Source organism: Nycticebus coucang, chromosome 3 (assembly GCF_027406575.1).
Source record: "Nycticebus coucang isolate mNycCou1 chromosome 3, mNycCou1.pri, whole genome shotgun sequence".
NCBI classification, from domain to species: Eukaryota; Metazoa; Chordata; class Mammalia; order Primates; family Lorisidae; genus Nycticebus; species Nycticebus coucang.
In genome coordinates this window covers 21,133,635-21,149,316 of record NC_069782.1, presented here as the reverse complement: position 1 = coordinate 21,149,316, position 15,682 = coordinate 21,133,635, and the positions used below count along the sequence as shown (strand labels likewise).

The 15,682-nt window shown below is 40.7% G+C and overlaps 1 protein-coding gene across 5 annotated transcripts in view; it reads left to right on the top strand.

Annotated features, from left to right (window-relative positions):
* Positions 1 to 15,682, top strand: part of ANO4 (anoctamin 4) — a 393,996-nt gene that overhangs the window by 347,935 nt on the left and 30,379 nt on the right. For all 5 annotated transcript variants that reach the window (XM_053585613.1, XM_053585609.1, XM_053585608.1 and 2 more), the window contains 5 exons: positions 5,888 to 5,924; positions 8,032 to 8,143; positions 9,515 to 9,572; positions 9,707 to 9,804; positions 11,441 to 11,583. In XM_053585613.1, coding sequence (XP_053441588.1) covers positions 5,888 to 5,924; positions 8,032 to 8,143; positions 9,515 to 9,572; positions 9,707 to 9,804; positions 11,441 to 11,583 — 448 coding nt within the window. The remainder of the gene's footprint in view (positions 1 to 5,887; positions 5,925 to 8,031; positions 8,144 to 9,514; positions 9,573 to 9,706; positions 9,805 to 11,440; positions 11,584 to 15,682) is intronic.

Here is a 15,682-nt window from a genome sequence, read left to right as displayed (position 1 = left end):
AGTGAACAGATATGCCAGGGGTTTTCACCTGCCTGAATCACAAGGAAATCTATTTCTGCTCAGCCAGACTGCTGCGCTCTGCCTCTGTCTAGCAGGGGGAGGTGCGGCCTGACAACCTCAGGCACTTGATCGAGGCTGGGGGATGTGCACTCAGTTCCAGCCCCACCCCTGATTGATGTTACTAACAGAACAGAACAGAACAACTTTGAAGGAATTTGTTTCTGTCCCTGCTAAATTCCCCTGCAGAAGAGAAGCTGTTGAGTTCCCAGAGCCTGCGCCTCAGGCCCTGTCTTTGCTCCTGCAGGTTTGTATTTGGTTAGCTGTCAGTTCTAGCCTCCTGTCTTCCTTTGTCTATAGGCTGACGATCCCCTGTGGGCTGGGTGAGTCTTAGGCTCAGTAAAGCGGTCCTCTGTGTCAGCCCTGCCCTGGGAACTTCCTGGCTCTGTGCATGCATTTCTAGTCCCCGCGCTCTGCCCAGGCCGGTACTGCCTCAGGCAAACCCTTTACTCACAGGGCCTGCATTTCTGTCCCAGGCCTGTTACATGGTGGTTGCCACCTAAGTAGATGCCCAGCCTCCTCTGTTTGCCCAGGGAGACAGGGGGTGTGGCTTTGGAATATCCGGGAGTGAGCCCTATTGTTGCCAAAAGACGGCTGCTGCTCTACGCCTTGGGACACCACCGCTCCGGTGTGGTTCCCTCTCAGCCGACAATCCTCTCCTCACTCCTGTGCCACACAGTCAGCACTGACCAGCTGCAGTTTAGGCCCTGTCCACACCCCTCGAGAAATCACCCAAGAATCTGGACTCCTGGGGGACAGGCCTCCAGACCTCAGAGTGAGAGTGGAGGGGAGTGCTGGGAGCTCATAGTTGCAGGTAGAGAATATATACAGTTTTATATAGTTGTATGCCTGGCAGGAGAATGCCATGGCACCCTAGTAGGGGAGGTAGGTCCAGTTTTTAGAGGGTCTCTCCCATGGAATGTAGTGGGAGGACCTTTGAACTCTGCTCGTTTGTTTGTGGGGCACTTCGAGCCGTTCTCATAGGGGAGGGGACTCCTATCCACTTGGTGATGGATTTTGTACCTTTTGTTTGTATCTTTGGGGTCGCAGCTTGCCTCAGTGGGGTTGATGTGTGTTCTTCAACCTTCTTTCTTGGTGCAGCTCAATCCACCAGGTTACTTGCTAAATTTGTGTCCTTTAACTCTCCTTCTGGACGGGAGCCTCTGTGGAAAGCTGGCTTCAGTCAGCCATCTTGTCTCCACTCCTTAATTCAATCAATTTTAATTCCCTTTATCTTACTTAAACTGCACCTGAGATATGGGTCATAATATTGAATGTTTGCCTCTTTAGGAAAGGGCTTTCTAATGGCCAATGTAATATTCTTATCAATACAGCTTTATCTATTTAGATTGGCATATGTAGTTCTTTAAATAATCCTGAATTCCATAAACAATAAACTCTGAGAATTCAACCTACCCAATAATAAAAAACATTATGATTCCTAGGTGAATGAGAAATTACTGAGCTAATGAAAAAGAGGTCATTTATTAGTAGTAGTATTAGAATACATAAGAACTTCTTTATTATTTTAGGGGGAAAAATGTTTCAAAATCCAGAAGTTACAAAGAAAGGAAAAAAGAGCAGTTGCTGATCATTTTGATGTAATGATGGTGCCAAGCTCTACTTGGCAGATTGAGAGTGAAAGGAGATGTTTGGCACGCTCCCTGGATCTCTCCCATTCCCCCACAACTCAGCCTCAGTGCCAATTGTGGGATGCATGTTGTGATGGAGAGTGGTCCATGGTGAAATTAACCTAACAGGCAGAGGTGGAAGGTTTTGCATCCAAGTAGGGCGCAATGAATTAATGCTTACTGTGCTTTCATCATCTCCTTCCTCCAGTGTCTTATCAAAACTTAATTTATACATCTTCTTAAGAAGTAAATGTCTGTGTACATGAAGTGAGTCTATAAATACACACTTGTCCATAGGTTTTCAACAGGTACCAATGTTGTCAGAGTAACACTTCTTTTAACCAGAATCACTTATCTGGCAATCTCTACACTAAGAAAACCAAGAAAAGAGGGAGTAAACGAACTAAAAATGAAGAAGGGAGCAAGGAAGTGGGTAAAGTATGCAGTTGCTTACATTGAAAAGCACCTACTATGTGCTGGGAGCCAAGCTATCAGTTTATATGTTTAATCTGACCAAGTGTTTCAGAGTAGCTAAAATGGGTGATACAGAGTATACACACTGAAGCTAACAAGTAGTATTGGCAAGGGCCAATTGCCTCTCCCTCCTCAGCCATCTCTGATCACATCTCATCCCAGCACACATATTTACACACCTGTCATGCCCTGAAGCTTCACAGATTCCATTATAAGGGGAACCAAGTGTGTAATAGAGTTTGAAATAGTTTTCATCAGAGTATCTAAAATAAAAATTTTAAGTCCTTAGAAAGCAAATATCAGCATAAGAAATGAACAGACTTATGACTACAATGTAGCTTTGAGCAGTTCAGTACTTTTTTTTTTTTTGTAGAGACAGAGTCTCACTGTACGGCCCTCGGGTAGAGTGCTGTGGCGTCACACGGCTCACAGCAACCTCTAACTCTTGGGCTTACGCGATTCTCTTGCCTCAGCCTCCCAAGCAGCTGGGACTACAGGCGCGCGCCACAACGCCCGGCTATTTTTTTCTATTGCAGTTTGGCCGGGGCTGGGTCCGAACCCGCCACCCTCGGCATATGGGGCCGGCGCCCTACTCACTGAGCCACAGGTGCCGCCCGCAGTTCAGTACTTTTATGAGCCAATAATACAGATATTTTCAGCTGTCTAAATGTTTTCAACTACTTAAAATTTTGACAGTACCAAACTTACAAAATAAAATAGATACCATATAGACATTTAAATAATTAAATAATATAATGATTATAAATCATATATTCTGTTTCTGACTTTTTGCCAGATTTATCCAATCCTAACTCAAGAAGCAGATCTATAAGGGATGCCTGCTGTCCCATGTGTATTTACTTTTATATAATAAGTACTTTAAAAGTAAAATTCATATTATTTTATAAAAGTTCTCTTGATGCTAACAAAATCTTATGCCTCTTATTGACTTAAGGGCTACTGAGTAGTCTACATTTTATTTCATGTCTTGAAAAGTAAATATATCAACAATAGAATGAATAGGAGTAAATAGGTGGATTTTCTTGCTTTGAGAATACTGTTTTAATTCTGTTCTGATTCACTAGTGATGAAAGAACATTTCAGTATTGTGGTTGCAAGCTAGATAGGCCAACAAAAGAAGGATCTCTGCAGCAGACGAAAACGTTCTGATGGTCCTTTTTATCCAGCCATACCAATATGGATCAGATATTTAATTATACTGTGAGGTGAAAACCCCAATCTCATCTTCAGAAAGAAGTAAGCCAGAAAGTCTGGCTTACATCAGAACAAGATCACATACATTGATCAGGCCAACAAGATAAAATTAGAAGTACATATAGCTTCTTTTTTATGTATCTGTAATATCAGAAAGCTGTCTGTTCCAGATCATAACAGTCAGAACTGTAGCACCCAGTTTGGAAATTTTGACTTTCAGCTGCTCTTATCAGAACAAGCCATTCATGACTTCTATCTCAACTGCCTGATGAGAGATCAGATGGTTTCTAAAAACCACTCATCTGAAGATCCCTTAGCTGCCAGGAGCTCCTCTCTACATGTGCCTTTGCTTTTGTGTCCTGTCCAAAGTCTCATGGTCATGACTCTCTCATCTTCAACATATACATATGTAAGGTATTCACAGGTGCCACGGACCCTGACTGTATCCCCATACGTTTTACCTTATTTTACAAAAGGTTAGTATTAATCATATGTTGACTCCTAATTTCGTTCCTTTTTAAAATTTCAATTTTTTCATTGTTCATGCCCAATTAATAATGGGATATCATCAGATCACAGGATGTTTTACACAAGTGTGCAAAGTGACGTGCTTTGACAGGTATTTGTCAATGTGAAAGATGCAAAAATTAAATCAGCTAATCAAGAATTTTCCATTTTCCCTTCAAAGTAAGAAATGGCACATAGGACCTACAATTCAGGATCTTTTAATGGCTTAGGAGACCAACAAGAAACAAAAACTACATGTTGTCATCCATGGTTTGGAGAAATCTTTTGGTTCAATAATTTCAGAAATTATTGATTCAAGGACACATTTGAAGACTTAAGATGAGGCCTTGATAATGTGACGGTTCTTCCTTCAGAATTGAAATGCTCATAAGCATAATAAAGACTTTGGAGCATAAAAAAGGAATTGTATTTTTGAAAAAGGTTGCCTCACCAGTTAAATCTAATTTTCATTAATAAGTGAGTCATTAGAAAAATGAAACACAACTTTAGGCTATGATGAAGGGGAGAGGGGGAGGGATGAGGAGGGGGTGGGAGGGATAGTAGGGGGACCACAACTATGGAGCACATTGCAGGTACAAGTTGGTTCTATCATGTGTACAACACAAATGTCCTAATGCTATAATTGGGTAAATGAGATGAAAGCTATGCTGATTAGTATGATGTAAGCACTCCAATTTGTACAAATAATCAAAACACTGAAATGGGCATAAAGGTATTTATGATCTATGTACAAAAGACTTAATAAAAAAATCATAAAAAAGTGCATCATTAAATAATTAATGTTAAAGTGAATTTGAAATATTAAAATGTGTTTGATTAGAACATCTGTTCTAATCTGCTGATTACCAGGTTTTTATTTTTATGATCAAATGGGTATGATTAGTCTATATCTGAGGGTTTCTTACTGAGAATTACACCAGTCTCCCTTAACACGGGGCTCTAAGAGTCTGAGGTTTCTGTGTATAAGATTTGATCCTATAGTCATTACTGAAAGTTTGGAGTTCTACAATCAGAGTATTTTGCCTATCTTTGTAGTTAGCAGAAATCTCAGAAGAACTCTCAGATAAAGGAATTCAAAATTGAGAAAAACCTTAAGGTCAGTGAATCCAGTATCCACCCCACCTACATATAGGCAAAGCAGTGGTGAGGTAAGGAACAGGTGAGGTAAGCTGCCCAAGTCCTGGGTGGTAAAGCTATCATTCCAGCCTAGGGAATTTTAAATAGTGCATTTTCACTATTTAATCTAAAATTGGTTTTAATTTTCCTATTGTTCAAATCTATTAAAGTAGTTTTCCTTTCCTTTTCATTTATCATCTTTCATTTTAGAAAGAGTACTTTGCTCTTTCTCTCAACGTATGGCCTCTTCTGGGAAATCTTTGAGAGCTAGATTTGCCTAAACTATACCTTCTGCACCTCTGAAGATACACACACACACATGCACACACCCCTTTAATTCCATCAAGACTGTTCATTTACCAAATGGCTAGGCGAGTTAAGGATGTGTCCAGTGCAGTAATTGAAAAGCAGGGTACCATAAGCTCTGGGGGATCCCAATAGCATTTAATCACTTCATGTTTATGAATGCGGGAATATGGAACTTCCAGCAATCAATAAACCATAGGATCACAGAATCTTATCATCTGAAGTGGTCTCAGAGATTTTTCAATCAGGATGCCCGGGCACAGTTGTATTGTGACTTGCCCTGCTTTGCCTAGAAAGCTGATAATGCAGGGCAGCTAGTCTTGTCACCACAGAATGATTCACCTCAAAATAAGTGAGATTTTAAAAATAGTTTAATGGGACCTTGTACACTTCTTTCTTGTCCTAAAAGGGCACAATTATTCGCAATGTTTTCATTGTTTGAGCAATGGATGGTTAATGAAATTATTTTCACTGATAATTTGATGACCTATTTCCTTTGTAATCAGAGACTTTAGAACATCTACAGTTCATTTGTTATATGTATGAAATCTATTTTACAGCTCTATGAGAAAGTTGCACTGCTTCTGACAAATTTAGGTAAGTGGAACTTTTTTTGATTTCATGATAACATTACTGTGGACCAGAAAGTATGTTTCAAAGCTTTCTTTGTAAAACACTGCTGAAAAAAATTTTTCCTTTCTTTTAAATTGTATAAAACAATTTTTTCTTTGCCCTCAACAGAACATTTTAAATATGTCTAGTAATTGGAAGAGCTCTTCTTTTTTCTTTTCTTTCTTTCTTTCTGTCTGTTTTTTTTTTTTTTTTTTTTTTTTTTTTGAGACAGAGTCTCACTTTGTCACCCTGGGTAGAGTGCCATGGTGTCACAGCTCACAGCAACCTCCAACTCCTGGGCTCAAGTGATCCCCTTACCTCAGCCTCCGTAGTAGCTACGACTACAGGGGCTCACTATAATGCCTGGCTAGTTTTTCCATTTTTTAGTAGACATGGGGTCTCTCTCTTGCTCAGGCTGGTCTCAAACTCCTGAGCTCAAGCAATCCACCCGCCTCAGTTTCCTACAGTGCTAGGATTAAGGGTGAGTCACCACACCTGGAGCTTTTCTATCTAATGCTTTAAAACATGTCACAAACATCATATGTCATTAACTAGTGTAATTAAGTTTTTTTGGTTCAGAAAAACATAACTTCACATAAGTATGTATGAATAAAGTGTCCAGAATCATTTAGATAAGTGGTCATTGGCTATTGCCTATAATTTTAATATGTTAAAATTTAAAATGTACCCAATTTTCAGCCAGGCATGGTGGCTCATGTCTGTAATCCAAGCTACTTGGGAGTGCTAGGCAGGAAGATGTTTTGAGCCCAGGAGTTTGAGACCAGCCTGAGTGATATAGTAAGAACATGTTTAAAAATAATAATAATATTGTTATTATACTTTTAATGGTGTAAAAAATCATAGAAAAGTATGATTTGTAGACTAGAAACTTTTTTTTTTTTTAGAGACAGAGTTTCACTTTATTGCCCTTGGTAGAGTGCCGTGGCATTACACAGCTCACAGCAACCTCCAACTCCTGGGCTTAGGCAATTCTCCTGCCTCAGCCTCCCGAGTAGCTGGGACTATAGGCGCCCACCATAACACCCATCTATTTTTTTGTTGCAGTTCGGCCGGGGCTGGGTTTGAACCCGCCACCCTCGGTATATGGGGCTGGTGCCCTGCTCACTGAGCCACAGGCGCCGCCCTAGACTAGAAACTTTTTAACACAAATATAGACAGCCAAGCCATCACTGACATTTGTAGAAATAAACATTCATCTGGATAAGTCACCCCCCAAAATATTTCTCTGGCCCTATAAAGCACCAAAATAATCTGATAGCCAGCAATAAGTTATACATTAATCACTTTTGTCAAGACAAAGAAATTGTCCCAATTTTATTAACAAGGTATTGGCCATTATGGTCTGTGCAGTCTGAGAAAATGACAGGTTCCTACATATAAATTGCTTTAATGCATTCCTTGTATAGCTTGTCCGAGGGGGAGGGGGAATCACAAAAGTGTTTTTATTTATAATAATCACTATGTTAAGAGATATTATTTATCGACCCTTTCTATGTGCCAGATACAGAGCTAGCATTTTACAGTATCTTTTTTAATGCCACTGAAATCTTCCATCACCAGCACTTCTTGCCTAAAAAGATAGAAAGAGGCTGTGTCCATGGACGAGGGAGCTGCCTATTGGTAGATTATGTCCAGTGGCAACTTGGTGCAGACTGGCAACCAGAGGAGATTCAGTCCTGGCCCATCCACCAGTAGGACAGCCAGCACAGGTGGGGCAGAAACCAAGAGGAAAAGCCAGGGTTGCTGCAGAGAGCCAGGACTGGGAAGGAGGTCCCTTCAGCCTGGCTGTCTATGCTCCAGACTTGCTGGGCGTCCTGGAGTAGTGAAGCACTCTAGATGTTCAGTCCCCTCGGATAGGTCAGTAGCCACTTCTTACCAGATCCTTGTTGGGGCTGGTTCGTGAACCTGAGGATCCTAGGGCAGGTCCATTCCATCTCTGGCCATCACGTGCCAAACTGGACTCTCCTGCAGCAGTCTCTGCCCCAGAGACTGCGTCTCCTGTGCATAGAGAGAGGGAGTTGAGAGGGGGTCAGATTCAGTCTCTCAACCACTGCTCCCCTTTTGTCCACAGAACAGCCTCGCACAGAGTCCGAGTGGGAGAACAGCTTCACCTTGAAAATGTTTCTTTTTCAGTTTGTCAATCTGAACAGCTCCACATTTTACATAGCGTTCTTCCTGGGAAGGTAAGTGCCCACCCCCATTCACACCTCCCCAGGCTAAGGACAGAATGCTCAGAGGTCACTGGCCAGGGCAGTAAAGAAGCCCCTCCTTTAGGGTGATTTATACAAAGTGTAAAAAGAGAAGATCATTTTCTTCCCAAATCTCAAACCATCTCACATCCCAGGGACAATAGTTTTCAATCAAAAGTGCCTGTGCGGAGTAAAATAGTTTGCATGTGTGAATCATGCCTTGAAAACTCTGGCCTCTGTCTGCACCTGAATCCGGGCTCTGGACCTGAGAGCAGGTGTCTCTGGCTTCTGTCTACACCTGAATCTGGGCCCTGGACCTGAGAGCAGGTGTTTCTGGCCTCTGTCTGTGCCTGACTCTGGACCCTGGACCTCAGAGCAGGTGTCTCTGGCCTCTGTCTGCGCCTGACTCTGGGCCCTGGATCTGAGAGCAGGTGGTTCTGGCCTCTGTCTGCACCTGAATCCAGGCCCTGGACCTGAGAGCAGGTGGCTCTGGCCTCTGTCTGCACCTGAATCCAGGCCCTGGACCTGACAGCAGGTAGCTCTGGCCTCTGTCTGCATCTGAATCCAGGCCCTGGACCTGACAGCAGGTGTCTCTGGCTTCTGTCTGCACCTGAATCCAGGCCCTGGACCTGAGAGCAGGTGGCTCTGGCCTCTGTCTGCACCTGAATCCGGGCCCTGGACCTGAGAGCAGGTGGCGTGGTGGGGAGGTAGCCTGCAGCATATCCTGGCTTCCTGACTTCAGAGAAGAGGGAAGGACATCCCAGCAGGGAGGGGGCAGAAACCTCCAGATGTTAGAGGATGCCAGGCAACTTTTAAACCCAGCAGTTATAAGGATTTGGGAAGGTGTCCATGGCTTGCGGTAATGTCGCATGAATTCCATTGGATCCAGAAGTGTTTCTGAGGAGAGGGGAAACTGGGGAGTGTCAGGTACAGGGTTTTGGCGAGATAGATCCAGCAGTCTCTCCTTGATTTCAATCTAGCACAAAATTCTAGTCAAATAGTTTAACAGTCTGTTAAAAAGACAGCCTTGCTACTATGCAGAAAAGATCAAATGTGTGTAAACCCAGAAGCAAAACAGCTGCTTCCACAGACCAGAGCACTTGATATTCAGCAGAACATGTTAAAAGTCACAGCACATAGCACACGCTGGCCTCTGCAGTCAGCAGCTGACCACAAAAGCAAGAAAAGTGTCCTCTGGAGAACTGCAGAAGCTGTAATCATGACAGCTCTGGAGGGCTTCCTAATTCCCTTAGACCTAATACTTAGGGTACCGGTAATCCACACGGAAAGATACATTAAGCTGAATGTGCTATAAAGCTTAGACCTACAGAATGCTAATGGCTTATGTTTCTCTGTGTGTTGAAGATTTACAGGACACCCAGGTGCCTACTTGAGGCTGATAAACAGGTGGAGACTAGAAGAGGTCTGTATTCTCCCGTCATTCCTTGTTTCCTAAATATACTTGTATTAAACACTTCGGGCAACTTTGTGTAGACACCAGACACCCTTTCTTCCTGTCCATTGATTCTGCAATTTCTGTGTTTGCTTATCTTGCAGTGCCACCCTAGCGGATGCCTTATTGATCTCTGTATGCAAATGGGTATTATAATGGTGCTAAAGCAGACCTGGAATAACTTCATGGAACTTGGCTACCCGTAAGTACCCTGGTGTCAGTAATCGAGAGGCAGCATTGGTCAGTGTCGGCTTTTCTAGGTGTGGCAAGTAAGATAAGCAATGCAGACGTGTGTACCTGGAACTGGGAGTTCAGGTTTAGACATTCAAAGGCAGTGTTGAAAATAACAACCATTGGCTCTTTTGGAAGATTTAGTGAAATTCACATGAACGAAAGTGAGGAATTCTTTAAGAAGTCTCTGTGGGCCCCTACATGCTTGCAAGATACTTCAAGTGATGCCTGTGACCCTTTGGGCTCCAGCATTCAAGTCCCTATCTGCCTGTGACATTTTAACTGTACCTCCACTCCCCTATCTCTGAGATAACTCATGAATGATAATTTTTTTAAGCTACCTTAAATTCATAGTACACTGAAAAAGGACTTAATGGAAAGAAGTTGAGGGTTTCAAATAAGAAACAAGAGCATACCTAAGTCAGCAAATTTTTACCAGCTGACAACAATGGGCAAAACACACACACCACATTTGTAAAGATAACCTTGAATTCTGCTGTGTTTGCTCAGTTCTGGTCAGTTAAGTTTTCCGGGGGATGTAAATCAGCAACACTTCTATTTCTGCTTTAAGTCCACACCTATCGGTTTCAGTGTCAGCTCGGTGTCTCTCCAGAGACAGAGAGAACACAAGTTCAGGGGAGTCACTCAGCCAGAACAATGAGCTGCAACTTCATTCACTTCAGAAAGCCTTTTCTTAGCTCCCTGTCAGAACCCATGCCAGTAATTTTCTACTCCTAGATTATATTTAGAAATCTTATTCCAGGAGTATTAACATCCCCAATAAAACTGATGGTTTTATAAAGGTATAAAACCATAATCAAAATGTCATAGACATCAAGGGAACTATGGACATAGGGCAAAATTGTGAAGTAGCTAGGGTTTGTCTTCCAGATGCATCCCTTTTTTTCTTTTATTACACACATGCTTGTTTTGGTATTTCTTCTCCTCGATACCTTCAACCCTGTCCTTGGCCCCTACAGAGCACAGACCTCCCTCTCCCCATTTCCTACCACTTTCCCATATTATGAAGTCCACTTCTGAACGCTGCCAGGGGTTAATGTGCTAACTCACCAGTGCGAGGTGCATTTTACCTCTAGTCAGAGCCCCTGTGAACTCAGCCAAAAGCAAAGAAGTGCAGTTGTGGGACTGCAGACATCCACATGCCAAGAGAGGAAGCATTTTGGGAGCTTTGCATCTTCCAGGCCCCTGAAGTCAAAATGTGCAGGGCAGCACTCATGTAGTAAATTGCTCAAGGGTCTTAAATTGAGCCATGTGAGCCAGCTCTTTCTCTCCTCAGATGTCTGGGTGACGCTTTTGTACCAGGGGATCAGTTCATAGATATTCTCTGTCCCTCTATTCAACCCTCCTGGGCAATGCCAAGCATGAGACAATTTTATGAATGATTAAAATAAATCAATCTTTCTGTTTACTTGCAAGTAGAAATGGTTGGAAGTATGGACTCCATTGTTATTTTCTGCCTAACCCAAGGCTTTATTTTCTTGAATTTTTCTGTCCTGAGTTTTTCCAAATTACAATTCTATAGTCTGACTCTCTCTTATTACTTAAAACAGTTCCATGTTTTATAAGACATTGATCTTGTTGTGCAGGTTAATTCAGAATTGGTGGACTAGAAGAAAAGTACGACAGGAACATGGGCCTAAAAGAAAAATAATTTTCCCACAGTGGGAAAAGGACTATAACCTTCAGCCGATGAATGCCTATGGACTCTTCGATGAATACTTAGAAATGAGTATGGAAATATTCCTCTATCCTATTAATTATAAATGTCAATTATAGATCTGTGACTGCATTCAACTAAATGTACACCCATTAGCATCAAGGCCATCTGTGTATAGGGATTCCTGAGCTAAACACAGAGGAAGCAGCATCCTGCTTAAACTATGCAACACTTGATGTTTAAGGAATCAGATTTCTCTGGAATCAAATCAAAGCAATTTCTCTTAGCGTGTATCTAAGACCATAGGCTTTGGGAACAAATTACCTGCGTCCAAATCCCAACCCTATCACTTATTCACTGCAAAACCTTGGGCAAATAACATCTCTCCCTGTCTCGCTTTCCTCATCCTGAATGTAGGAATAATAACAGGAGTAATGACATGGTAGAGTCTTTATGTGGATTCAAGCAGAGGTGGGGAACCTGTGGCCTTCTGATTTCAAGATTGTCCTTCATTAACCACCAAAGGAAGCAAGAAAAGCTTCATCTTTTTCTACTGAACCCCTTTCAATAAAAGGACGTGTTCTGTAACATTTGGATTCAGTCAAAAGGTTGTACTCAAGGACTTAGACGGCCTCATGTTCCCTTAAGGCCACAGGTTACCTGTCCCTGGCTGGCTCATGGTGTACTTGGTACCTGTTACTATATCATTATTATTATTCTCTTATTCTTCTCATCTCCTAGGGGAGGGTTAATAAAATCCCTTAGCAGATATATTGAGTGTGTGTGTTTATGTATGTGTGTGTGTATATATATATTATGTTTAAGTTCTATTAATATAACATAGAGGTAGAAGTGGGGTTAAGGGTGAGCAAGATACATTACTTCTGAAGAAAACAGTTCTTTCTGGGAAAATCTTGAAATTAAAGGAGAATAGAATAGAAGCTTGTTGTTTCTTAGCTTGCTCATATTCTAAGCATCTCTGATATCTTTAGAGTTTCAGTTACAGAAAGTCAGGATAATATAACTTGAGGAAGAAATCAATCTGGGCTTTAAAAATTAACTTAATAAAATAATTATAGGAAAACTAACCACTTTGAGATCTCTTAAAGGACTCCTGTTCTTCTGCAAAAAAGAAAGTGAACATGAATGGTATACTGAGTGCTTGAAAAGGACATTTTTTTGTGGCTAGAACTGGTTGTGCTCTACCATGAAGCAAATCTCAGAAGCATCTCACAAGCAGTCTAGGGGATCCTAACTGCTCACTTCTGTTTTTGTTTTTCTGTTATTTTCTTGATGACTTCCCTACTTTGTTATATTTTTAAAGTATATTCACTAATGTAAAAAGTATAGTGAGAAAGGAGTATAAATTTTTAAGTGTACGGATCAGTGAATTTTCACAAATTTACACACGAAGTTAACCAAACCTATGTAGATCAGAGTTTGGCAAACTGCCAGCACAAGTCAAATCTATGCCACTGATTGTTTCTATAAATAAAGTTTTATTGGAACACAGCAATGCCCACTTACTTACATGTTACCTATCACTGCTTTTATGCTGCAGCAGTAGAGTTGAGTAGTTGTGATAGACTGGATTGCCTGAAAAGCCTGGATTGCCTGAAAAGCCTGAAATATCTACCTTCTGGCCCTTTATAGAAGAGATCGAGTAAGATCAAGAAAGCAAGATCAAGAAATAGAATATAACTGGTATCAAAGAAGGCCTCTTTGTCCCCGCTCCCATTCATAACCCCCTCTCTACCCACTTTCCCGACTTCTAATACTACACATGAATTTTATCTTTTTTTGCCTCCATGTAAATTTAATTGTAGAGTACATACTCTTTTGTAAGTAGCTTCTTTCATTCAATTTCATGTTTATAACATTCTTCCATGTTGCTATAGATCATGGAGCTTCGTTTTCATTGCTGTATAGTATTCCTAGAATGTAGACCTGTAGCAAAATTATGAAACAGACAGAGTGTGTCTTTGAAACTCATCTCCATCTTTTAGTCGTGTGGGTTTCTTCTTCTTCTTCTTCTTCTTTTTTTTTTTTTTTTTTGCATTCCAACTCCCACGTATGCCCCAACTTTCTCTCCTACTCCCCTCACCGACCCCACCACTACCAACCCCTTAATTCTCTCCCTTATCATGAAATGTCCTCCCTTCTGAGCACTCTAGGGATTAATGTGCTAAGTAAATGCATTTTAATAAAAGTGAAAACCTGTGTCAAGTATGAATCAAAAAAGGCAAATTTACGTATGGAAGTATAGGTATCGGTGACTTAGTAGATGCACCAGTGAGTGTGCAGATCTTCTGAGCTCCTGAAATAGAAATGTACCAGTACCTATCCATCCAGTCTGCTGCGGATAGACACAGGATGTTTTCAGGTCTAGGATCTTATAAATGACACGAACACTTTTATGCATGTGTTTTGATTAACAAATGTGCATGTTTCTGTTCAGAGTTTGCATAGGGGTAGTTAGCAGATAAGATACGCATTTGTTGTTATTCAATAGATATTTGAAAATAGTCTTCAAAGCTCAGTGTGTCTGACTAACAATGTAAGACCCCCAGTTATTTCATATACTTACTAAAACTAATACTTTCTTCCTGGGAAGGTTTTCAATTACAGGTTTACCTTACTTAATAGATACAGGACTATTTAGATTTTCTATTTCTTCTAGTGTGTTTTGATAAGCTGTGTTTTAGTTGTTTTTCTTATCAAGAAACTTCTTTATCTGTATTTTCAAATTTAATGGCATAAAATTGAACATAATTTTCTCCATTAACATTTCATGTGTATAAGGCCTGTAGTGATACCCTCTTTTTCACTTATAATGTCCTAGTTTGTGCTTTTCTCCCTTGTTTCTTTAACAATCTGGTTAGAGGCTTACTCTTTTCAAAGAACAAACTTTGGGCTTTGTTAATTTTTCTCCACTATACATTGCCTTCTACTTCATTCATTTCTGCTCTTATGCTTATTTTTTCTTCTATACTTCTTTTAAGCATAATTTCACTTGTTTTGTTTTTTTTTTTTTTTGCATCTAAAGACGTTTATTTTTAAATGTTCTCCTTTTCAAATACAAGCATTTAGAGCTGTGTTCCCTATGATCACAGCTTAATCTGTGACCAGATGGCAGCGATCTTTTCCTCCCTTGTCTTCCCAACAGCAGTATAGAAATGCTTTATGGTGGAAAAGAACATCGCTGAAAACAGAGAGCAAAACAATTGTTCCTAAAGGGCTAAATGGTAAATAATTTTGGCTTTTTGAGCCAATAGACAAAAATCAAGGGAATTATGAAGACATTTTTATAACCATTTAAAATGTAAAAAACATTCTTCACTCACAAGTGGTTAAGAAAACAAAAACAGATGGCTGGCCAAATGTGGGCTGCGGGTCATAGTTTGCTGACCCTTGATCTAGAGCAGGGGTGTCCAACTTTTGGCCCTTGGGCCACATGCTGATTTTATGAGGATTTTTTTTATTAGATATTAGGAAAAGTATACAAATACCTTTTCTTTGTTCATCAGCTTTTTCTTATTCTTCCAATGTATGGCAGAGAAAAATAAAAAGGTTGGACATGCCTGATAGAGCCTCTTGTGTCCAAAAATATTACTAGGCATGGAAAAAAGCAAGAAATTGTGACTAGTAAGGGGAAGGAGTCCTGGAGATGATTCAGAAACTAGAGTTGGCATCCAGAGACTTTCAAATGACTATGATTTATATGTTAAAATAGAAGAAAATATCAACAACAATGATTGAAAGATGGAGAATTTTAAAAGAAAATCTATGAAAGTAATTGTAGAATTTTAAAATACAGTATCTGGAATTAAGAACTTATTTTGATATGTTTAATAGCAGATTGCCATAGCAGAAGATAGGATTGGGGAACTAGAAGACAAAGTCAGGTAAAAAGAAACCCAAACTGAATCTCAGAGAGAGAAAAGAATAGAAAAACAGGACAGAATGTTAGGAAACAAGTCAAAAAGTGTAGGCCAGGAGCGGCAGCTCATGCCTGTAATCCTAGCACTCTCAGAAGCCTAAGTGGCTGGATTGCTTGAACACAGGAGTTTGAAATCGGTCTGAACCAAAATGAAACCCCCTCGCTACTAAAAATAGAAAAAGCTAGCCAGGTGTCGTGACAGGCACCTGTAGTCCCAGCTACTTGGGAGGC